The sequence below is a fragment of the Lipotes vexillifer genome, unplaced genomic scaffold (assembly GCF_000442215.2).
Source record: "Lipotes vexillifer unplaced genomic scaffold, Lipotes_vexillifer_v1.1 scaffold382, whole genome shotgun sequence".
NCBI lineage: Eukaryota > Metazoa > Chordata > Mammalia > Artiodactyla > Lipotidae > Lipotes > Lipotes vexillifer.
The window spans coordinates 6,925,953-6,950,058 of record NW_006780611.1 but is presented as its reverse complement, the minus strand read 5'-3'; the positions used below and the strand labels follow the sequence as shown (position 1 = coordinate 6,950,058).

At 56.0% G+C, this 24,106-nt stretch overlaps 1 protein-coding gene across 1 annotated transcript in view; it reads right to left on the bottom strand.

The window, feature by feature from the left end:
• NFAM1 (NFAT activating protein with ITAM motif 1) overlaps positions 1–24,106 on the bottom strand; it is a 50,790-nt gene that overhangs the window by 21,165 nt on the left and 5,519 nt on the right. The window contains exons 4-6 of the mRNA XM_007454093.1: positions 19,963–20,061; positions 10,968–11,054; positions 8,978–9,041 (exon numbers count right to left, since the gene is read on the bottom strand). Of these exons, the coding sequence (XP_007454155.1) occupies positions 8,978–9,041; positions 10,968–11,054; positions 19,963–20,061 (250 nt within the window). The remainder of the gene's footprint in view (positions 1–8,977; positions 9,042–10,967; positions 11,055–19,962; positions 20,062–24,106) is intronic.

Genomic DNA, 24,106 nt, shown 5'->3' with positions numbered 1-24,106 from the left:
GGGAAAGAGACCTTTCCTTAAGAGCCTTTCACCACGGGTGCCCTGGTCACCTCTCAGCACACCTTCCCTGATTACCTCATTCCTCCTGCCGCTGTGGCCACCACAGCCTTCCCAGTTTCTCCCCATCCTCTGTCTGCAGCCTCAACCTGTCTCCTGAGTCCTGACCCATTCTCTCGGCTGCCTTTCGGGACACCTCCCCCTGGTTGCCACCTGGATTTCCCCCCACGTTGCCTCTCTACTCCTGTACATCTGGTTCTGTTTACTGAAACCAGCCTCTGTCCACTGGATGGGGGCATGGACATCCCTTCACCCTTATGCCTTGAGGCCAGTAGGTCACCAGGTCTTGTTGTCCCCTCTCCAAAGTGGCTCTAGCGTCAGCTTCCCTGCCCCAACCTCTACCTCCTCGGTCTCAGTCCCAGCCCCAAAGCTTTTGCTTTTGGAGGCAGCAGCCTCCAAATGGAACAGGCCACCCTCCCCAGAGCCACTCAATCGAGTTGCCTCCTAAAGAATGATGTAGGGGATTTCGCTCTCCTGTTGCCCAAGCTCCTCAGCCTCAGCCTGGTATCCAAGGCCCTTCTTGACCTGGGCCTGGTGTCATCTCTCCAGGCTCCTCCCAGTGCTTTACCTTTTCTGCCATCTCACTCCTTCCATCTTCAGGCCTTTGCTCATAATATTCTCTACCTGGAGTGCCCTCATCCTTCAAGGGCACCTCTTCCAGGAAGCCTTCTTTGGTTTTGGTTACCACCCTCCTTGAGGATCCCATAGCCCTTCCCACGATGTGTTTTCCGTGGGTTACTGTGTCTGCCTGTCTTGTCACTCATTCAGGGACATTTACCAAGTGTCCACCAGGAGAGGAGTTGTTGGGAGCATGAGCCCTGCTATCAGACAGGCCCAAATTCAAATCCGGCTTTGCCCCTTGCCAGCTAAGTGACCTCAGGCATTCACTGCCCCTCTCTGAGCCTCAGTTTCCTCCTCTGCCATGCCCTAGAGCTGGTGCATGTCCTTGGGCAACTGGAGGATGACGCCAACCTGGCAAGGTCAGTGCTGGGAGTGAGAGGAGAGGCCAAGGCTGGGGTGAGCAAAGAAGCTGTGGCTGCAGCAACCTCCAGGGTCAGAGCTGTGAGGAGGCATCACAAGGAGCACAGAGTGGGAGTGAGCCACTGACCAGGGGTAGCGGGGGTGCCTAGGAGCCTGAATCGGCTCTTCCAGGAGGAAAAGTATATCCGACTCCTAAATTGCTATAACCAATTGCCACAAGCTTGGTGGCTCAAAACAGTATACACTTTTCCTCTTACAGTTCTGGAGGCCAGAAATCCAAAATCAGTTTCAGTGGGCTGAAACCAAGGTGTCTGCAGGGCCATGCCACTTCAGAGGCTTTGAGAAGAGCCTGTTTTGTTGCCCTTTCCAGCTTCTAGAGCTGCATTCCTTGGCTCAGGGCCCCTACGTCCAGCTTCAAAGCCTGCAAGGTAGCATCTTCAAATCTCTTTCTCTCCTTCCATCATCATATTGCCTTCCGCCTTCTGTCTGTAATCTCCCTCTGCATCCCTCTTATAAAGACACTTGTGATTGTAATAATCCAGGATAATCTCCCCATTTTAAAATCCTTAATCACAAGTACAAAGTCTTTGCCATATAAGGTAATATTCACAGGTTCCAGGAATTAGGAGGTGGACATCTTGTGGGGGGGGGCATTATTCAGCCTATCACAGAAGGCAACCAAGTGAAACGGCTCAGATCACTGACTCTGAAGCCATTTCTGGGGGCTTGAACTCAGCGGCACCATTTGCCAGCTGCCTGGCTTTGGGCAAGTTGCTACATCTCTGATACTGTTTCCTCGTCCACAAAATGGGAACAGTGCCTAGCTCCAGACAAGAATTCAGTAGGCATTTAAGTATCTGTTGGGCTGAGGGAGCTGCATGAGCCAGGGCCTGGAGGTTAAGAGAGATCCCAGAAGGGCCCTTCTGTAGAAAGAAGGGACGAAGGGCAGGAAAGGGAACAAGGCAGGGCAGGCTGGGGTGGAGGACTGAGGGTGGAGCCGGGCCATGTCCCAGGGAGGAGAGAGAGAGAGAGAGAGAGAGAGAGAGGAGAGAGAGAGAGAGTGTGTGTGTGTGTGTGTGTGTGTGTGTGTGTGTGCAGGGCAGTTTTAGGATGGAGCATCGTAAGGCTCTCTTTAGTCTCCAACTCTGGGCTTGAACCCAGAAAGAAGACAACAGCGTCCTGAAACACTGAGATGTGGGGTAGGAGTGCAGGGCAAGGGGCCAGACTAACCTGGGGTCAACTCCCTCCTCGGCCCCTCCCAGCTTCCTGCCCTTATCCAGGGAAGCTGGGCTCACCCACGGGCACAGGCTGAGGGAGGCTGAGGCACGGGAGCTCAGGGCTTGCTTTGTATCGCTACAGTTACCATTTTTCTTTCTGGACCTGGGCACTCGGCTCCAGAATCTCCCTCCCCTGGGGACTCACTGCACAGACTTGTTCTAACAGATCTGAGGGGGCCACCAGCAATCTTGACCCCGCCCCCCCAAAAGGCATCCCACCCCATAGGAAGCAGTAGGCTGTGGGGCTGCAGGAGGAAGGTGGGGGGCATTTGAAGCTGGGTCTTGACTCTTTCCCAGGAAGCCAGATTAGGGGACCTTCTAAAGGCCTGAGCACCCTGAGCCTTCCTTACCAAGCCAGCCGCTCTCAGGGTGATTGTGACCTAGCCTGGACACTAGAGACCCACAGGGCTTCGTCAGTGTTCCCACCCCACACTCCCCACTGGGCTCAGTCCTGCTGGCTGCTTGGAAGGTCCCAGGCCCCGCATGGTCAGGGCTGTCTGGCCTGGCCTACAAGCCCCTGAGGCAGGACATTGCTGAGTCGGCTGAGACATCCCCCTGGCAGTGACAGAGGCTTCTGGGATCAATTAGCAGGACCACCCTAACAGGGCTCACGGCCCCTGATGTGCGCTCCACAGGCACGCATCAGCATCATCGACTGATCGGAGCCCCTAACAGCCTCCACTGCCCGGAGGTGAAGCGAGGGGCCGCCGCTGGCCTGTCTGATGTGCCTGGGCTTGGCCTCCAACAATCCAGCACAGAGCTTGCCCCTTCCCATCAGGTGATAGGGGGCTGCCTTTTCACCACCTGCACTTTCATGGCCCTGCCTATCCTGGTGGTGCGGATGCAGCTACATGTCTTTCTCAATTTTCACGTACGTAAAATGGGTCACCTACTAATTAGAGATCGCTTTCTGGAAATCTGGGAGAAAAATCATTCTCCCTTTTTCAGCAAGAACCAGCACTAAATCACCAGCAAAGGAATAGTTGAATTTATTCTTTAAACAAATGGCTCTTGGGTCCCTGCTATGAGTCAGGCAGAAAGAGAGACGAGTAAGGTATTTACCACGCTCAGAGAGCTCAGACCCTCCTGGGGATGTGTGTGAACCGATTCAATGCAAGGAGGTCAGAGCAGTCAGAGAGATGAAGAAACTGCTTGGTGGGGGGAGGGAGTTTTAGGGAAGGCTTCGTGGAGGAGGTGGCATTTGAGCAGGAATTCCTGCTCAGGTTCAGAGGTGGGGAGTTTGGCACCAGGGGGAACAGCAGCCATGATTGGAGCATGGACAGGACTTGGGGTGACTTTGGGCCAGTGGGAGCTGGTCAGAAAGGAGGCTGATGGACTCCATGAGGACAGAACTGTCTCTTATCCCAGCCCCAGCACAGGGCCTGGCACATAGTCGGAGCTGAACAAGTGTTGAAAGAATGAAGGGATTGTAAGAGCCCTGTATACAGGTCTGAGGGGTCAAGCCTCCAACCTGTGGACAGTGGAAGCCACTATGAGGTTTTGTACAGGTTGTAAGGTAGGGGTCCTGCTTCATCCTTTCGCATGTGGATGTCCATTTCTCCCAGCGCTATTAGTTGAAAAGACTGTTTTTCCCCATTGAATTATCTTGGCCTGTTTATTGAAATGAATTGACCATAAATGTAAAACTACTGCAGGGTTTTGAGAGGGGAGTAACATTGTCAGATCTGTGCTATAGGAAGATCAATTTGGTGGAAGAAACTGGGAAGGGCTGGAAAGAGGAGGCGTTGGAGACTAGATGGGTGGGCTCGAGGGAGGAAGGAAGGGGGGACTAGGGAGAAAAGCAGTCCCCAGATCAGCAGGGGCGTATGGTGGGGAGCCAGGTACAAGGCTGTGCCGGAATGTGACCTGCGGGGGGGCCTGTGGCACTCACTGGGGAAGTGGGATGGGGCGGGTAAGGGGGTGACATAGAAAAAGCCTGTGCTCCTCAGCCCCTCAATGTCCCAGAGTGGTAAAATTAAACCCTCTCTAGATATGCCAATGCGAGTAGGTTTTCAGGTAACGAGAGGATTGTAAATGCGAAACAATGCCAATTACAGCAGCGTTACCCCAGATTATAAAGCTTCTAAGAAGCAGCCCACACCTCCAGGCGAGCTGTGCCTGGAAATTTCCAGGGGAGGCTTGGGATCTAAACATCCAGGCTGCCTGAGGCCAGGCCCCACAGTGGGTGTGGGCAGCTGGGCAGGCCTGGCCCCGTCACTCCTCCTGACCTGCCTTCATTTCCCCAAGGAAATAGACCACTGACGGGCAGGAGGACACTCCTGGGTCCCCACAATTCTGAGCAATATTCTTAAGGAAATTTGTCCCTTCATGGGCCCCCCAGCCGGGGAGGGGGCACAGAGTCCCTCCATGGCTCTTTCTGGCTCCCCCCCGCTGCCCTTTGCCTGCACACAGTTGGAACCAGCCCAGCGCTGCCCCTTCTGTGCTACATGACCTTTAGCTAGTCAGCTTTCCTGAATCACAGTCTCTGCTTTGGTAAAATGCAGAGATAAGCCCCCCCACACACACACACTTCGCAGTGTGTTTTCAGGATTAAATGAGATCTTGTAGATAAAGAGTCTGAACAACAGAAACCAGTGCAACCTCCATGCACGACGATTTGGCAGTGTCCGTTAAAATAGTAAATGTCCACACCCTGGGCCCCAGCGATTTCTTCTCGCCATTTCCTGCAGAGAAAGTTTTGCAGACACGTCCAAGGGTGTTCCCTGCAGCACCTTCTGTGAGGTTAGAAAATCATAAACAACTGAAAGGGGCATTAATAGGGGCCTGATTAAATTAGGATCCATCAGTCCTGTGGAATCCATTGCTGTAATTAAAGAGTCTGGCAGTTCCTGTGTGCTGTCACCGGCAGATCCCCACCACGTGGGACTGCATGAACAAAGCAAGAGCAAATAACACCTACAGATGATTCCATTTAAGCTTTTCAGAACCCCACACAAACACTATATATTTTATGTTTGTCTATGTGCATATATGTATGTAGATGCAATAAGAACAGCCTGGAAGAAAATATGCCCCAATGACCCAGGGTTGCCTCTGGGGAGGGGATTGGGATGGAGGCTGGGAGGTGGCAGGAACATCAAAGAGAATTTCGCTTTGCTGTAGTGTCTACGTGTTTTACTGCAGTACATGCCCGTGTCCCCTGCAGAGATACACACATACAAAACACACGCCAACACCAAGTGCAGAGAATAGTAACGGTTAGCCTGACCCACGCGCCATCAGGGCTCGGAGGCCACAATTCTGACTGCAGGTCAAGGAAGGCACCTAGGAAGGAAGGTGTCTCAGTGCCTCCTGCCACTGTCCGCAGCTCTTAGAGTCTGGATTCAGGTCTGGGGAAGCCCCTCAGGTGGGCAAATGACATCCCCTGGCATGCGGGAGGGATGCACTCTGTTAGCCTGGCTGAGCCAAGGCCACAGCCCGCCTCTCCTGGCTGAGCGTTCTGCCAAGAAAACTCTTGAACTACATAAAAATCCATCCTGGAAATCCGAGAGGCATCCTTAGAATGGAGCGTAGCCTTTCAATTAGAATGGGGGAAAAAAGGCAGATTTGCCTGTAACTTGATTTCAGATGAGTGAGGCCCGGTGGCCAAAATGCAACGACTGCGTCTGGCCACGGCCCCCACGCCAAGGTCCTGCCATGTGCTGTGAAGGGGACCCCAGCCCCACCGAGGTTTCCAGTGTAACCAGCACGTGTTCCCATGGAAACTCTGCCTTGCAGAATCCTTTGGAAATTGTTTCCGAGGAGGGGGAACCGCTTCCCACACCCACTTTGCATTCCTGGGTTTGGTTTCCAGGGATGATTTTCTCCAAGTGCTGAGAGGGGCAGGAGCAGGAGGGAGGGCTGGAGGCTGAGACCTGCCCAAAGGGGCAGAATGGCTATTTCTAAGCTGCTACCCTGGAGAGGCCAGTGGAGGCTGAGCGTGTCAGCAGTGGGTGAGATGTTTCAGATGCCCAGAGGCCTTGAAGAGGGTGGCAGGGGTGTGACCTAGAGATAGTAGGGAATCCCAGGTCAGAGCTAGGGCGGGTCAGGCAGAAAGAAGCATAGGCCGAGACCGTAACATACATGTCCACCCCCTGTGGTGAGGCTGGGGTCCAGACAGCAGGAAGCAGTGCCCGAGGCCTGGCCATCACGGGCTGCCAGGGGCTTCTGCTACAAGCTCCAGGGCCAGGGGTCCACCCTCAGGATGGCTGCCATCCACCCTGCTGGTCTAAGGCCCCCCTTCACCTGGGTCTCACCTGTTGCTCGTCAGCCTGCAGGGGGCCAAAGAGGGGGGTCCCCACCTCCAGGGAGGCCTGCCCCTCATTTAGCATATTCCCTCCACACTGCCCAGCGGCAGCCTGTTTTTCCTGAAGGATGAGTGGAGTAGGAAACACACACCCGCTGAGACTCTGCAGGGCGGGGAGTTCCCCATCTGTCCTCTCTGAGTAACACTCAGCGTCTTGATTGTCACTGAAGCCAAGGCTCAGGTGGACATGGCTTCTGGGAGGTGGAGCTGGGATTCGAGAGACGTCAGCGGCCACCCAGCCCCAGATGACCCCCAAGGGCAGTTCCTCTCTCTTCTCTCCTCTGCCCACTCAGAGTCCACGCAAACCTGCCCTCCAGGAGTTCAGTTTGAGGCCCCCTCTGCCCCCTCCTCCTCCCTCGTGGCCACCTGCACCCCCCCTGCAGTCGTCTGCCACCCCTCACTCCTGCACCAGCCCATCTCTGCAGGCTCCCAGTCCTGGGGGCTGGGGAAGGAGGGGTGCTTAGTCTTCTTGGCTCCGTGCTGGGCGTCCCAGAACGTTCTCCTCTGGGGGTCCCCCCTTCCACCTCGACCCTCCTCCCTGCCTCTCTCCTTGCTCGCTGAAGACCTCAGCGCCTGCCCAGCCTTGCCCTGAACTGAGCTCGGTCACCACACTTGACAACGTCTGTGTCCACAAGAGGGGCGATGAGTCGGTCCCTGAGGGCCTCACAGGCCGCAGGGAAGAGTTGGGATTTGTTCCAAGTGAGGTGGGAACGTTGGGGGCTTTTGCACACGGGGAGGGCCATGGTCCTGTGTAGCTCTCATCAGGATCCTTTGTCTGCTTCGTGGAGAGGCGGCTGCAGGGGGCTGGGCCATGGCAGGGGGTGCAGTCTCTCCAGGCTCCCCGCACTACCCCAGGGGCCAACTGGAAAAGGATGATTACCAGCCTGAGGGTCCGGGGCCAGGGTCTGAGGACGCTCCGGGGCCCAGCGAGGCGGCCTCCTCCTGTCTTGCTGCCTTTGGTCTTCCCTGGAGAGGCTTCGCTGCACGCCTCCCTCACCCGGACCCCAGCCCCGGCCTCTGCCTCAGGCTGACGGAGTCAGGGGCCTGGAAGGCAGCTTCGCCTCCCTAAACAGGTTAGGAGTTCGTTCAACTGCCTCTGGCGAGCGGGGGCCTCTCCCCGCAGCCCTGTGTTCCCGCTCAGAGCCCTCCGTGCCGTGTGCTCCAAGGCCAGGCTCAGAACCAAGCTGAGACGCTGTGAACCATCCCGCGGGCTCGAGGGGGCCCCACACAGCCCTAGCGGAGGGGCTGGGGCTTCTTCCTGACGTCAGCCCAGGCCCACCCTGCCGGCCCCAGCCCTTACCCTGCGGGGCGGCCGACCTGCAGGGCTGAAGGTGCTACCCACAGACCAGCCGGGGGTCTGGCCGGGGCCTGCGCCTCTGGCCACGACCCTCCCGGGCACATTGGGGTGTGTGTGCGAGGGCACCTGAGAGACCTCTGGGGACAGCACTGGGTGTGTGTGGAGGGAGGACTGGCCTGCCCATTGCACAAATGACCAAATAGTGGAAAGCAAGGGAGGGATGGGGGACAGCAGGGGAGGGAGGGCTCAGAGCCTGACAGCCTGGGTGAGCCCACCCTTAGCCCTGGTCTGCCTGTGAGGTAGGTTACAGTGCGGGGCTGCCGTGAGGTGAAATGAGGGGTAACGTGAACACTCGAGCAGCAGAAATGGCTCAGGTCAGACGCTGAGGGGCCGTGGGTCCTGAGCTTCTGCAGCAAAAAGGGACCCCTCCGCCCACCCCAGGGGAAGGCCCAAGAACAGAGCCAGGCAGCTGGACCACAACGGAGAGGGCTGGCCTCCAGGCAGCTGGCACTGGCCGGGGGCAAGGAGGGAAGGGACTGGGCTGGACTCGGGGCTGGGGCATAAGGCAGACAAAGACAGAGGAGGTGGGAAGGGTCGAGATAGGCCAGGTGGAGGGAAACAACCTTGGGGTCCTTGCTGGGGGAGGCGGAGAGCTCCCTGCGTGTGCCCGGACCCTCACAGTCCCAGGCCCCCAGAATGACGGCCACCACTGAGCCGCCTCCCCGGCCTCCAGCTCTGTCCCTGAGCCCAGCCCAGCCGCTGCATGGTTCATTCTTGCCCACGCCCCATACCCCCCACGCCATCCCCCTGATCTACTTTGTGTGGTCGCCTTATGCCTTTGGCCTAGTTAGGCGGGGGGCGGGGAGGCGGGGGCCATTTGCCTAGTTGCTCCTTTATTCATCTACGCTGGGACCCCTGTGCACACAGTACTGACAAGGGTCCCTGGCTGGAACCTCCTGGTGGCTCAGGCTGGTGCAAGAGGGCCCGTGTGTCTAGAGAGGGTAAGAAGGGCTCTGGGTGGTGTTCAGGAGAGCCCTTGGGGAGGGAGCGAGGGCCCACCTGGCAGAGGGAACAGCTTGGGCAAAGGTCCGGAGATGTGGCACACTCGGCGGGTGTGGCCGGGCTGCAGAATGGGGTGTGGGGCCAGCCAAGGCAACAGAGCACCCTCTTAAATGTGGTGGTGAGGTGATGGGGCACTCCTGGGGCCTCACTCCTGAGTACAGATCAAGTCCTTTGGAGGGAGAGGCTGCCCCAGGGCCTCTGATCCAGGGCAAGACCCATGGGCAGGCAGAGCTTGTCCTAGAGATTTTCATAGACCAGGTTACATTCACTGTCACCCTCAAATCTATGTTGTTTCTCCTGGAAAAAAATAAAAAAGAAATAAAAAGCAGTAGGGAGGGAAAAGAACACACTTGCACAACTTTAGTTTTAGGCAGAAGCAGACAAACAGGTGGCTTCCCAAGGAGCTCTGACAGGGAGACGTGTCCTTGCACCCAAGCCCGCCGCACCAGCCTCTTCTCCCATAATTCCAGCCCATGCCTGCTGTCCGCCCTCCAACCCCACAGGCCTCTCCTTTCCTGCCTTGGGCCTCCCCTGGTGCTCTTCCCTCTGCCTGGCGTGCTCCCGCCATCCTACCTGTTCCCTGGCTACCTCCTCCTCACTCTGCACCCCCGAGAGCCCCCTTCCCAGCTCTGGCCTAGTCCCTCCCCAGAGCCCACCCTTCACAGGGGGCTACAAATGTGTCTGTGTGTTTGTAAGATCAGTGACCCTGTTCCTGCAGACCCAAGGATCCTGGAGGGCCGGAACATTTCTAGTCATCCTGCCAGGACTTCAGGGCCTGGCACGTGGTGGGCACTGCCTGGGACGACCCAGACATCCTTGGGGAAGCCCTGCCTCCAATCAGAGCCTCGTTCAGGGATGAGTATACAAAGGGCTTTGAGAACAGGAGATTCAACAGAGTCAGCCTGGGCCAGCGGGGCCAAGCACTTGCTCCCCTCACTTCCTGATGGCTTTTCCAAGGTGCCTACACCCACAGCCCTCGAGCTCCTGAATCCAACCTTGCACTTGATGGTGTCCAAAGCTCTGGTGTAGATGCTACTTAACTTGGAACCCATTTGAATTCAGGGGCAGTTGATTTTGCAGTAAAGTGTCACTCATCCACTTTACAGATGAGCAGACTGAGGTTTAAGAGAGAATCATGATCGGGACTTCCCTGGTGGCTCAGTGGTTAAGAACCCACCGGCCAGTGCAGGGGACACGGGTGTGAGCCCTGGTCCGGGAAGATCCCACATGCTGCGGAGTAACTAAGCCCGTGAGCCACAACTACTGAGCCTGTGTGCCACACTACTGAAGCCCACGCTCCTGGAGCCCGTGCTCCGCAACAAGAGAAGCCACCGCAGTGGGAAGCCTGCGCACTGCAATGAAGAGTAGCCCCCGCTCGCTGCAACTAGAGAAAGCCCGCGCACAGCAACGAAGACCCATCGCATCCATAAATAAATGTATTAGAAAGAGAGAGAGAGAGACAGAATCATGATCAAGTGATATGCCTTAGTCCCCATCGTGATAATAACAAAGCCCTGTCCAGACCCTCCCAGGCTGGCATCAGTGTAGACTCCAGCTCCCGGCTTTAGCCACCTTCAGCCTGGGGAGAGCTAGAAGCCAAACACCCCTGCTTTACTGGCCAGTGTAGACACTATACCGTGCTCAGTGGTAGTTACGATCGCTCATCTTGCACGGCGCCTACGGGGTCCCAGTACAACATTTGATCCTCATGGCAAATCTAGGAGGTGAGTGCTGTTAGGCTCCTCAGTTTACAGCCGAGGAGAAGCAGGCACAGAGGTTAGCCCCTTGGCCAGGGCTGCACAGCTGGTAAGGGGTGGAGCAGGGGTTCAAATCTACCAGACCTCCTAACCACTAGGCCAGCTGCCTTGGAGAGAGGGCTCTGATTCAGCAGCAGGTGGCTCACTCCTCTGGTCCTATTTACCCATTTCCCAGATGAGGAACAGGACAAATGGAGTAAGACGAGGCTCGCTGCCCAGCCCCTGCGTACCTGGGAGAGCAGGTCCTGGTTGGAGGGCGGGCTGCTGGCCTCACTCTGGATGCAGTCGTAGACCTCAGTCTCTCGGCGCTGCAGGTCCTGCAAGAGACGTGGGAGGGTCAGAGAAAGATGAACAGAGGGGCAGGGCCCTGGCCGCAGCGGCCTGCTATACCTCCCCGCCACCCGAGGGAGCCCAGGGGCCGGGCAGACCTGTGAGAGGACACCCACCACCCCCAGCCTCGCCACTCGCAGTCGCACGGCTGCACCTGTGCACCTGCCGTTCCCTCTCGGAGCCATCTTACCCCTTCCCTGCTGGTACAGTGCCACTCCTCTCTGTGCCCCTTGCCAGGCCCTCACATCACCTCAAGACTCTAGCAGAGCCTGTGCTCAGCCCGGTGGGCTCTCCAGGCCCCCAGGTAGCTGGCAAGAGGAAGGGCCCAGGCCCCCTCCCACCGTCCCTGCCTGTCCTTAGGTCCTTTGGTGCAGCCACCAGCCCCCAGATGTGACTCCCATGGCCAAGGCTTCAATAGGATGCTCTCCTGGCATCCCCCCCTCACTCCCCTGGGCCAAAGCCCTGGCCCTGTGAGGGTCCCACCCACGCATCCACCCCTGTAGGTCTCCCTTCACCCCTCACCCCAGCCTGTGCTCACAGATGACCTAGGTACCCACTGGAGTCACACTCCTTTCTCACAGCTGTGCTTGGTTTGTTGCTGGGTCACTGTACCTGCGGTTGGCACACTTGAAGAACAGCACCAAATGAGCTATGATGAGGGGGCTCCTCGCTCAGCTAGATGTGTGTCTTAGGGCCACACTCACTCTTGGCCCCGCTATGAACAGCCTGACCAGAGGCCTCAGGATGGTAGAAAGAGACGGAGCTTTGAAATCAGACAAGCCTAGGTTCAACTCTCAGCTCTGACACCTGCCAGCTATGGGCAACCCTGGAACCTCCCTGTGCCTCAGTTTCCTCATCTGTAAAATGGGAATAATTGTATCTCTCTTTCAGGCTCAATGGATGATTAAATGAGATATTGTACATAAAGGGCCCAACAGAGGGTCTGGCGAATCACAGACACAGAATCTGCTTAATAACTGTTGAATGGTCATCAAGGGAAGCTTGATGCCTCCCTTCCCTCTCTGCGGTCACAGTCTGGACCCTTCCTCAGACCCTGATGGGCACCGGGGCCCCAGGCAAGGAGCAGATACTGCTCCTTGGGGGATGTCGGGACAGAGCTACCAACAGCCTAAGCAAGAGGCAGGAACCTTTCCTTCCCACGTGTACATGTCATATGGATGCCGGCTGCTTGCCAAGGAGGTGGTTTCCCTGGCAACAGGCAAGCAGGGGTTGCCGAGGCAGGCTGGAGAGACAGGTGGTGCTCTGAGGCAAGAGAAGGGAGGGGAGGTGGGGTGGGGGGAAGGAGGCTCCGAGAGGCAGCGGGGCATGAAAACCTGTGTAATAAACCATTTGGCACTTGGGAGACCCTCACTTCAAGGGCATCACACACAGGGATGGCAAGGCTGCCCTAGGGACCTCTGCGTCAGAAAGAGGGAGGGTCAGGACTTCTGTGGTGGCACAGTGGTTAAGAATCCACCTGCCAGTACAGGGGACACAGGTTCAAGCCCTGGTCCGGGAAGATCCCACATGCTGCGGAGCAACTAAGCCCGTGCGCCACAACTACTGAGCCTGCGCTCTAGAGCCCGCGAGCCACAACTACTGAGCCCGCGTGCCACAACTACTGAGGCCCGCGCGCCTAGAGCCTGTGCTCCACCACGAGAAGCCACCGCAACGAGAAGCCCACGCACCACAACCAAGAGTAGCCCCTGCTCGCCGCAACTAGAGAAAAAGCCCGCATGCAGCAATGAAGACCCAACGCAGCCAAAAATAAATTAAAATTTAAAAAAAAAAGAAAAAGAAAGAGGGAGGGTCTTGGAAGGGGTGCTTCCAACCCGCCTCTGGGTAAGGAAGGGGGCAAGGCTGTCCCAGGGAGGAGCCCAAATTCCGGTGAAAGGCATTTTCCAAGGCCTGCTCTGGCCTGTTGGGCTTTCATGCCTGCCCAGAGCACCAACCACTGCCGGCAAGCCTGGCACACGGGATGGGAATCTGCTCCTCAGCAGCCCTGGGCCTCCACCGCCTGTCCGCCCAGACCTGGATCCACAGATCTGACAGCCCCCCAAGCTGAATGTTTCTGGTCACAGAGCGAAGGGAGAAAAAGGGCCTCCTGGCTGACACGTCAGCAAGAGAGCAGATCTCGGGTCCCACAGATGGTTCCCTTCTCCCTTGTGTCCAGTCCACGCGGGCTGCCCACCACGCATTAGCCCAGAGAGGCCCAGAGATGTCTCAGGTCACACAGCCCCTCCCGCCCTTCGCTCCGTGTGCTCCCACTGGCCTGGGCACACAGCTAAGTGATTTCCCAGCCAGGGAAGAGCATCCTGACCGGGGACCATACAGGCCTGGGCCCCACACTGCGGGGGTCATGCTGTGGGTGGGAGCAGCTGCAGGGCTGAGGGCAGGGAAGGCTGCAGAGGTTGCTGCCAATTAGCAGCTGCTGAGTGAAGCCTCTGACAAGTCCTGACCTGCCGGGCTGCGTTCGCATGCAGCGAGTGACCTGCATCACTAGGCTGTGAAATGCAGGGCAGCCTTGTCAACAGGATACCTTCCTGGTCTTGCTTGCTGCTGATGGGGACTCTGCCTCCCACAGGGCACGCCTGCGGGGAGTAGGCCAGGCCTCTGAACGGGCTGGGCTTGGCTGGGCTGTACTGGGATCCAGGCCCTCTGACCCCTTTGTCTCCTGCTGCCCAGTATGGGCAGTGATGCTGGGCCGAGTGGTCACCAGCCCTGGCAGAGGCGTGAAGTCCGTGCCAAGGCCTTTGTCCAGGTGGGCTGAGGCCAGAACCGAAGTCAGCTGCCCTGGGCCAGGACCTAATCTGAGGGTCCTGGACATTGGTCCCCCTGTAATACCCACCCCTGTCACCAAGGACACACGAGACCTGTGGTCTCACGGACACCTGCATGTTGAGGTTTGCGTGATGCCCTCTGTGGGGCAGACGGCTGAGACCTGGGGGCCTTGTTCAGCAAGGAGTGGTACTCAGGAGGGACGGAGCACCTCTGCTCTAGGTCAAGGTCCTGGCGTGTGTGAAGTAAACGGCCCACGGCAGTGACAGGAGTCTGGTGAGGCAGGGCTGGGTTTGGCCTCCAATGAAGGCCTCTCGTGCCAGGCTGAGGAGCTGGCAATGGGGAGACCCTGGAGGTTTCTGAGTGGGAAGCGACAGCATCAGTGGTGTGTCGGAAAGGCCCCTCCTGCTGCCATGAGGCGTGGGAGGGCTGGAGGCTGACAGCAAGAATGAGGCGCTGGGCCAGGCAGAGGCTGGAACACAGCTGGGGGCATGGGGCGGTGTCCAGATGCTTCTGGGGAGCATGAAACTACAATGCTGATGCCCCACATTCGCCATGGAGCACCTACTCTGTATCCAGCACCGAGCCCCAGGGAACCCCAGCCAGCTGGGAGCCAAGAACAGGCCTCCACTCAGCTGATCGCTGAGCACCTACTATGTGCCAGGCACTGGGCTGGTGCGGGAGAGGGCACCAGGCAGACCACGATCAGAAAGAAATCGGTGGCCGTAAGGGCCACGGAGAGACCCAGAGAAGGAAGATGGGGATGTTGGCTCATGGAGAGGGTGGGGAGGTCAGAAAGGCCTCCCTGCAAAGGTGCCCTCTGAGCAGAGAGCTGGGGAGTGAGACAGCAGCCCCTGGACGGCTCCAGAAAGGACACTGTGGAGGGGAGGGTGCAGCCAACACCAAGGCCCCCCTGCGGGGTGGGCATGGGGGGCAAGCCTCGTGCATCTGGAGAACATCAAGGAGGCCAGTGTGCCTGGAGCGAGTGAGTGAGGGGAGAGATGGTGGGAGGGCCTGTGGGCAGAGCTCTCAGACACCACTGTCAGGGCTCTGGCGTTGACTCTGAGTGAGACAGAATCTATCTCACTAGACGGCCGAGGCGGTCATGAGAACGTGATCCGCAGACCTCCAACTCCAGGCAGGGATCAGCATCGATCTGGGGCCCCAGCTGCTGGTCTCTGAAACCCATCATTACATATGCACAGAGGGCCCCCACCCCCACGGGCTACCGCCAGCCAATGGCTGAGCTCAGCAGGGATGCCGTCACAGCCTCCCACCCTGGGAAACCTGCGACTCCTCTGACTGGGCTCCCCATGGCCTGCTGAAGCTTCCCTAGATGGTGCGGTGGTCGGTGCATCCTCTCTGCCTTCCTTCACCCTCTCCTTTACCCAGGATGAGATCTGCAAGAGTCTGACGACTCTCCCAGTCTTCTCCATTTTCTCTCACAGGTGGTTTCCCTAATAAAACTATCACACATTTACCCCCGTCTTGGTGTCTGCTTCTCGGGGGACCTAGACTCACCAAGGGCTCTGAGCAGAGCGGTATGTGATCTATGTTTGGACGGGATCACTCTGCTGCTGCTGGGTGGGGCACAGACGGTGGGGCAAGGATAATAATGGGCCAACTGATTAGAAACCAATTGCAGGACTCCAGGCACGAAATGGTGGTGGCTCCCACCAGCGTCAGCCCTGGAGGGGTGAGAAGGGTTATATTCTGGATATGTTCGCAGTAAGATGTGCTGATGGATCCGATGTGAGCAGTGATGGAAGGAGAGAAGGAAAGGGCAATTTCAAAATGTTTAGCCTGAGCATCAGGGAGGCTGGAGCAACCATTCACTGCATGAGGAGGACTGTGGGAAGAGGCACTTCGATGGGTAAAGAACTGGAGACTGGTCCGAGAGAGAAGCCGATAAGGGGTCCAAATGCAGTTGCTTCTGGTGTTCAGAGGAGGTGCCTGGGCTGGACGTATAAATTTGGGAGTTGTCAGAGTGTAGAGGGTCTCAAAACCTTGAGGCTCCTTCACTCCCAAGGAGGGGAGTGAAGATCAAAGAGAAAGGGCCCCAGGTCTGGACTCTAAGGTTTAGAGGTCAGGATTTCTCTGGTTCCCAAGAAGGAACCAGGGATGCAGGCTGAGGAGGCATGGTAGTGAGTCAGAGGGGCATTAGGAGAGAGTGGAATGTTCTGGAAGCAAGTAAAGAAAGTGTGTCTAGGAGGAGGGAGAGCTCGCTGGTGTCACATGTTGCTGCTCATCAGGAAAGATGAAGACTGGGAACTGACCACGGGGTTTAACAATGTGGAGGTCAATGGTGACCTTGAGAAGGAAGGCTTTGGGGGGCAGAAAGAAGAGGTGTGCAGAAAGCCTGACTGAGTGGGTCGGAAAGGAGAGAGAGAAACTGAAGACAGGGAATTTTGACAGATCTGTTATAAGGAGTCGTCGAGAAAGGACAGGGTCACTGGAGGTGGCTGTGAGCTCAAGATAAGGAATTTAAAATGGAAGAAATCATAGCAGGTTTGCAAACTGTAAATGTGATATTGTATCATTAGCCCTATATTAAAGGTTATGAAACCAAGACTCAGAAAGTTTAAGTAGCAGAACCCGTGAGCAAAAGGACTAGGCCTTGAACCCCAGCCTGTCTGGCTTACTCCAAATCCATGCTCCTTAATAGGTCAACTTGGGCTTCCCTGGTGGCGCAGCGGTTGAGAGTCCGCCTGCCGATGCAGGGGACACGGGTTTCATGCCCCGGTCCGGGAGGATCCCACATGCCGTGTAGCGACTAGGCCCGTGAGCCATGGCCGCTGAGCCTGCGCATCCCAAGCCTGTGCTCCGCAACGGGAGAGGCCACAACAGTGAGAGGCCCGTGTACCGCAAAAAAAAAAAAGAAGAAAAAAAAAAAAGGTCAACTTTTCACACACAAAAAAACTGGAGTAGTACAGCTTATTTTTCCTGTCACAATATATCATGAGCATTTTTCCACATGAATAAAAAGCAAAAATTGACATAATCAGAAGGAGAAATATACAATCTACAAGCAAATGGGCAGATTTTAACTCAATTCACTCAACATCTGAGAGACAAAATAATCAATAAGGATATGGCATACTTCAGCAACACAATCAATAAACTTGACCTCACTGACACATATAGAACGCTCACTCAGCCATGCACAATGCACACGAAATATAAGCCAACAATAAAGCAAGTCTCAAAAGACTTCGAAGGATTAAAATCCTACTGAATGTGTTCTCTGATCACAGTGGAATTCGTGAGAGACAAAAAACAGAATGATAATTAAAAAGCAAATGTTTGAAAATTAAGCAAAAGACTTTTAAATAACTCTTGGGGCAAGTGGGAAATTTAAACTGAAAGACGACAAAACTATGACATATCAACACTTGTGGGATACAACTAAAGGCGTACTTAAAGGGACGTTCATAGCCTTAAGTGCATAAATTAGGAAAAAAGAAAGATTGAAAATCAGTGATCTAAGTATCCATCCAAAGAAAGTAGAGGAGAAGTATACAAAAATCCTTCCCTGGGCTTCCCTGGTGGCGCAGTGGTTGGGAATCCGCCTGCCGATGCAGGGGACACGGGTTCGTGCCCCGGTCCGGGAAGATCCCACATGCCGCGGAGCGGCTGGGCCCACGAGCCATGGCCGCTGAGCCCTGCGCGTCCGGAGCCTGTGCTCCGCAACGGGAGAGGCCACAACAGTGAGAGGTCCGCGTATCGCAAAAAAAAATCCTTCCCTGGATGTTGTCCACTGTCACCACTCTTGTTCACCATCACTGTCTGAGGCAGTGCGATAAAACAAAATAAAAAGAAATAAAAGGTATGAAGATTAAAAAGGAAGAAATGAAACTTCCACTATTCATAGATGACATGACTAGGTTCATAGAAAATCCAAAGGAACTTACAAAGAAACTATTAGAATTAATTAGTGAATTCATCAAGGTTACTCTCTATATAAAGTCAATATACAAAAATCAATCGTATTTCTACATACCAGCAATAGACAGTTAGAAAATAAAATTAGGGACTCCCCTGGTGGTCCAGTGGGTAAGACTCCACACTCCTAATGCAGGGGGCCCAGGTTTGATCACTAGTCGGGGAACTAGATCTCACATGCATGCCACAACTAATAAGCCCTCATGCCGCAACTAAGGAGTCCGCGTGCCGCAAATAAGAAGCCTGCATGCTGCAACTAAGACCCAGCACAGCCAAAAATAAATGAATAAATTTTTTAAAAAAGAAAATTAAATTAAAATGGGGACAACACCTGTACCCTGAAGCCCTATTATGAGTATTAATGACATAACAGGTATAAAATCCTACAACGGTACCTGGCACGTAGTAGGTACTCAACAAATGACTTCGTGACATCATCATCACTCTTGTTAACGTCATTCTTACCTGCCCAGGTCCAACCCCAGCAGCTAGGGACTGGTCTCAAGGGCTAGCAGAGTCTGAGGCCTCCCTTCACATCTCCTTTCCAGGCCTAAAACCTTTTGAAGCCACCCTGCAACCTGGCAGGGCCTCTGGGCCTCTTCCTCACACTCCAGAGAAGTCTAAACACAGGCAAGAAAGATGTTCCGTGCAAAAGTGAGTCTCTTCCATTAAAAGTAATCTTGGAGAAGTACATTTATTCATGTGAAAAGATGTTCATGAGATATTGTAACATGAACAAAAATAGCTGTACTACTCCAATTTTTTTAAAAAAGTATGTGTGAGTGTGTGTATGGGTCTCTTTGTATGTAAACTGGAAGGTACAGAGGTCAATGTTACTAGTGTTTATACTGGAAGAAGATAGGCTTAGGATGATGGTTATTTTCTTCTTTTTGATATAGAAAGATAGATCTCGTGTGTGTGTGTGTGTGTGTGTGTGTGTGTGTGTGTGTGTGTGTGTACGGAGAGAGAGAAATGTTTTCATTTAACAGTTGACACCAGAATTCCTCCTAGGGAAAATACCACGATGAGTTGCTGGGAGAGAAGAGAGAATATGGGGAAGTCTGGGGCCACGTGGGAAGCAGTGGCTGCTGGAAATTCCCTGGGGTGGAGGGGCTGAAGGCCCCATGAGAGCTGGCCGTGTTACGTTCTGTTTGGGGTTATGGGTGCTGCCCTGTAGGAACGCTGCCTTTGCCTCGTCCCCATCTGCCTCATCCTCAGTAAACCGGACCATATTCTGAGCACCCTCTGCATGGGATTTTACGGACATCGAGGAAGGACCTGAGTTTCATGTATGAGTCAGGGTGGTGGGGACAGGAACAGCTACAGCACATACAGGCAGAGTCCCGGAACATGCCCTTGGAGGACCTGCAGGACCCACACATGGCTGTGCACCTCCCAGGTGCGGAGTCAAGACCGCTACCTGGCGGCTGGAGGCCCCGTGGTGTTGAGACCCCAGCTGACACTGGGTGGCATTTATTCTTCCCTTTCTCCACGAGCATATGTTACTTGTTCAACTAAAATAGACGTAACTGAAAAAAGAATGTCTGTCACCATCCCAGCCACCGGGCAGAGTGACCACGTGTTGACCAGATGGGCAAGCCGGGCTGGGGGAGCGAACAGCATCTCAGCCGTGTCTCTGCTTGACTGTAAGGACATAAAACAGTGTGTGTGTGTGTGTGTGTGTGTGTGTGTGTGTGTGTGTGTGTGTGTGTGCTGGGGAAGGGGGGTGTGAAGAATTGAAAATCGTTGGTGTGTTAAGGGCGTGGGACACTGCCTGACTCTTTCCTCTTTTTGTGATTCTTGTTGCTGTTGGTCCGATGCTGTTTGTGCAATAAAAACAGGAAGGAGTTCGTGAGCGGGTCAACGTCATTTGGTCAGATGAAGGGACTTTCTTCATTCCTCAGCAACTGTTCCCTCACTGCCCCTCATTCCAGAAGTGGAGGGGCACGCCAAGGAGGGGACCCCAGTGGCACCTCACACCTACACTCCTTCCAGGGCCCAGGGCCACACACTTGTCACCTCGGTTCACCTTCACGGAAATCCCTCCAGGCAGGAATTCTTACCCCCAGTTTACAGGTGAGGAAGTATAGGCTCACAGAGAGGTCACACAGCCGGTACACTGGCCGAGCCAGGGAACCAGACCCCGAGCCAGGCCTCGGAGGGCGGAGGACTCACTGTGTAGATGGATTCGGGTGGAGGCTGCTCCCGGCTGCTGGCAGCGCTGGGGCCCGGGCACTTCTGGGCAGTGTGCTTCTGTGGAGCCTGCATCTGTCTCTGTGGGGAAAGGAGTCAGGGCTGGGGGCCAGAGGCTCTCTTCCTTCCCACCCCCGACCAGGCCCCACCAGAGGAAAGGATGGCAGGTTGTCATGAGGCCACTCAGAAGTGCATCACTCAGCACCTTCCATCCACCCTCTCCAGGGAAACGGGGCAAGTACCTGCAAAGACCTACATCAAACCACTCATCTGCCCGGGGACACCGGAAACGATAAAGATCCCAGCGAGGCAACTGCCCACCACCCAGTGCCAGAGCACAGTGCCAGCAGTGTGACAGGGTCCCCGGCTGCAGCCGATTACTGTGGGTGTTGCTGAGTGAGCCAGCGCGCAGGCCAGACCAGGTGTCCAGTCCCTCTCTGCCCCTCGCTGGCTCTGCGGCCTCACTCAAGCACTTACTCTCTCTGGACCTCAGTTTCTCCAGCCATCACCCTCCTTTGTGAGATTGCTGCACAGATTCAGGGAGGTGATGAGGGAGTCAAGCACTCTTGACACTCGTGGACCACTTATGTGGCCCTTGGCCAACCACACACACTCTGGTTAGCCAGGCGGTGTGGAGAAGGGGACACCACCCCTGCCCTCCCGGAGTTTAAGACCTGGTGGGGAGACGGACAATGACCCAGCAGTTTTACCACGTGTGGTTCATGCGCTGACCGACGGGGACAGAGCTCCTGGCACACGGGAGGGAAAAAACGCCTCGCCTGGCAGGGAAGCTGAGAGGAAGGCTGTTTAAGGCTGAGAAATTCGTTTGGAAGAGAGGGAGGGGAGGCAGAGGGAGCAGGTCTGGAAGAATTTAAAGACGGTCAGCGTGGCCCGAGAGGCGAACCTGCCCTGGTTGCGTCAGGACGGCCATGCTGGGCTTCGAGAAGAGGGTGGACGGTGGAAAACATCTGAGGGCTTTAACCAGGAGGCGCCAGGGTCAGAAAGTGGTTGCAGGAAGCTCACGCTGGGTGCTACGTGAAGCGCTAATGGTCGTGGAGGCCGGGGCAGTGGGCCTTTGGGAGGGTGAGGGCTCAGCTCCTTCCAAGTCAGAGGGAGGCTGTCCGGACGCCCCCCTCATCTCAGGCACACCACACTGCCAAAAGTGAAGCAACACAGCCTCATCTCGGGGCAGGACCTAATTAAAAACCCTAGCCGCCTGCCAATCCCCAGACCATTTACTTGGGATTAGCTCTCGAGAGCTACTTAACACTCTGGCAGAAGCCAGCGCCACCCCCAGTCACAGCATAATGATGGCTCAGGAGTACATGGAGCCTCACTGGGTGCCAGGTGGGGCTCTAAATGCATCACTTGCCTTATCTCCTGTGCCTCTCAACAAACCTGCAAGACCAGTCTTCATATCATCCCTGTTCCACCCATGAGGCTATGAAGGCTCAGAGAGGGCTGACAACTTGCCCGAGGTCACAGAGCCAGAAGTGGCAGGGGCAGGATTGGAACCCAGGTCTGTGTGATTCACCAAGATGCTGATCTGACAGTACCTGGAGTTTTCACTCCCCTGTTTTGTTTGAAAGTGTAGGTCTCACAGAGAGATCGGTGCAGGCATCCGGGCAGCACTTTACAGTTTACAAAGAACTCTGGGACTTATTGTCATTTAATTCTTATAGTAGCCTAAGGAGGTGGGCATGGACTTCCCACTTGCCAGAGCGGGAAACAGGTTTGTCCAGCTAGTCATTGACTGCCCTTGGATCAAAACCAGATGCCCTGTTCTCAAATCTAGTGCCCCTCCCCTGCACCTCCTACTTTACTGCCAAGGCTGGCGGTGTGGGCTCATGGGCAGGGGCTCTCCTGGACCCCATGGGGAGCAACACCCAGGCCTGGCCTCATGGCATTCCTGTTGAGGCTGGTGGGGCTGCCGGGGAGGTAAGTGCCACTGTGGGTTCGTGAGGAGTCCATGTCTACCAGGGGCTGGGGCAGACTTCTCAGGGCTTGCTTGTGCCCTGAACATAGGACAGGAGTCTGAGGATGTGTCCCAGGCCATGGAAACAGTGCAGTGTTATTACTGGGGTGGTGATGCTCCTTGGAGCCAGCCTTGCCCCATCTGGATGCCCTGTCCCAGACCATCAACATTTACCCTTCCAATTGTGATTTTCAAATGAATAAACCAATCGGCAGCTCAGGAAACCTGTAAAGCCTCTGTTCCCCCCTCATGGGAGCGATACCATCACCTTGCCCACCTCACAGCCTGGCCACCTCTGACTCATGTTTCAGGTCTCAGCTCTCATTTACTCCATCACTCCTTCCATAAGCATTATGTGTCAGGGTCTCCCAGACACTGGGGACACCAAGTCCCTTCTTTCTGGGGCTTATGCTCTGGTGGAGGAGACGGTAATGACACAGAAGCAAGGGTGTGGGGAGCAAAGCAAGAAGAACCAAGCGAGAAGCAGGGAGACCCACATTCTGGGCGAGGGGTGATGGAAACCGGGGCTGGGGGTTGGGGCAGGAGAGAAGGGGCTGGATCCTGGACAGACTGTCGGCAGGACTTGCCGAGGGATCAGCCGTAGGGGGAGGGAGGGGGCGGGCACAGCACCAAGCCTTCTGGCCTGAGCATCCGGGGGCCTGGTGCCATGTGCTGAGCTGGGGCCGACCTGGGGGGACTAAGGAGTGCTGTTCCTGACCAAGTGGGTGCAGACGCCCGTGGGTGCCCACACGGAGTGGACGTGATCTGGAGCTCGGGGTGGGGGGCTGGGGGGCTCTGGGAAGCCACATTGGGTGGGACTGTAATCCCGGGAGCAGAGCAGTCACAGAGGAGCATAGACAGACGAGGAGATCTCTGAGGAAGGGGCCTGGGAGGTGCCAATGTTCAGAGGCCACGAAAATGTGGGTGACCCAGCACAGGGCCACCAGGGGATCCTAGGACCAAGGAAGGAGTGTGCCATGGAGGAGGGAGACCTGCTGTGTTTGATGCCCTGCGAGGATGAGGACGGATCAGCAACGGAGGCTGCCTGCTCCAGGGAGCCAACCTTGACCCCAGGCTGAGTGTGAGCCCTCGAACCTGCTCTCAGGACAGGAATCATCTGCCTCTTCTGAGTCAGTGGCTCTGGCTTTGATTCATTTATCAGATGTGCTGCTGGCGTCCTCCATGCCTCCTCCTCCTCGGCCCTGTCCTCCCGGCCCCCGTGGCTGGCTGCCGGGCCTGTCTCTGGCCGGGGCTCCCACTGCATGCTTTGTTCCTGCGCTCAGCTCATGGTTCAAACGCTGGCCATCCAGTTCTGGGGCAGCATCTACAGGGACCACATCCGAATTTGGATCCAGCTCTGGGGAGCTCTGGGAACTTCTCTGGCAACACAAACCCAGCAGCAGCTTCTGGCCTCCTGAGTTCTCTCTCCTTCAGGACCAGGTTCTCACAGCAGCCCCTCCTCCCTCAAGTGCAGGGAGGGACAGCAGGAAGTGTCCATGCACTGTGCTCCCACCAGGGGTCAGGCACCAGCTGGTGACTCGCAGATGCAGTCTCTTCCACCCTTTTCGGGTAAGGGTGTGGATCCATCCTTATCCCCATTTCTGGAGGAGAAATCAGACTCGGAGAGGGTCGAAACTTGACAAGAGGACAGGGGCTGCATCTGTCTTGCTTTCCTCTGTGTCTGGCACTTAGCCCAGTGCCTGGCACACACTAGACACTCAACAGCTATTCCTGGAAGGAGAGGAGGGAAGGCGGAGGGAGAGGGGCGGAGGAGGCGGGGTCTCCGAGGCCGTGTGGCAGGAGGAGGAGCTGGGATCTGAGGTCAAGCTGAGGCTTCGAGGTTCACGCTCTCCCGTCCTCCCTTCGAGACTTTACTGAGCACCTACTCTGCACCACTGTCTCCCTGGCCTCTCAGGACACTGAGATCCAGTCATTAAAATCCTCTTTTTGGGGCTTCCCTGGTGGCGCAGTGGTTGAGGGTCCGCCTGCCGATGCAGGGGACAAGGGTTCGTGCCCCGGTCCGGGAGGATCCCACATGCCGCGGAGCGGCTGCGCCCGTGAACCACGGCCGCTGAGCCTGCGTGACCGGAGCCTGTGCTCCGCAACGGGAGAGGCCACAGCAGTGAGAGGCCTGCGTACCGCCAAAAAAAA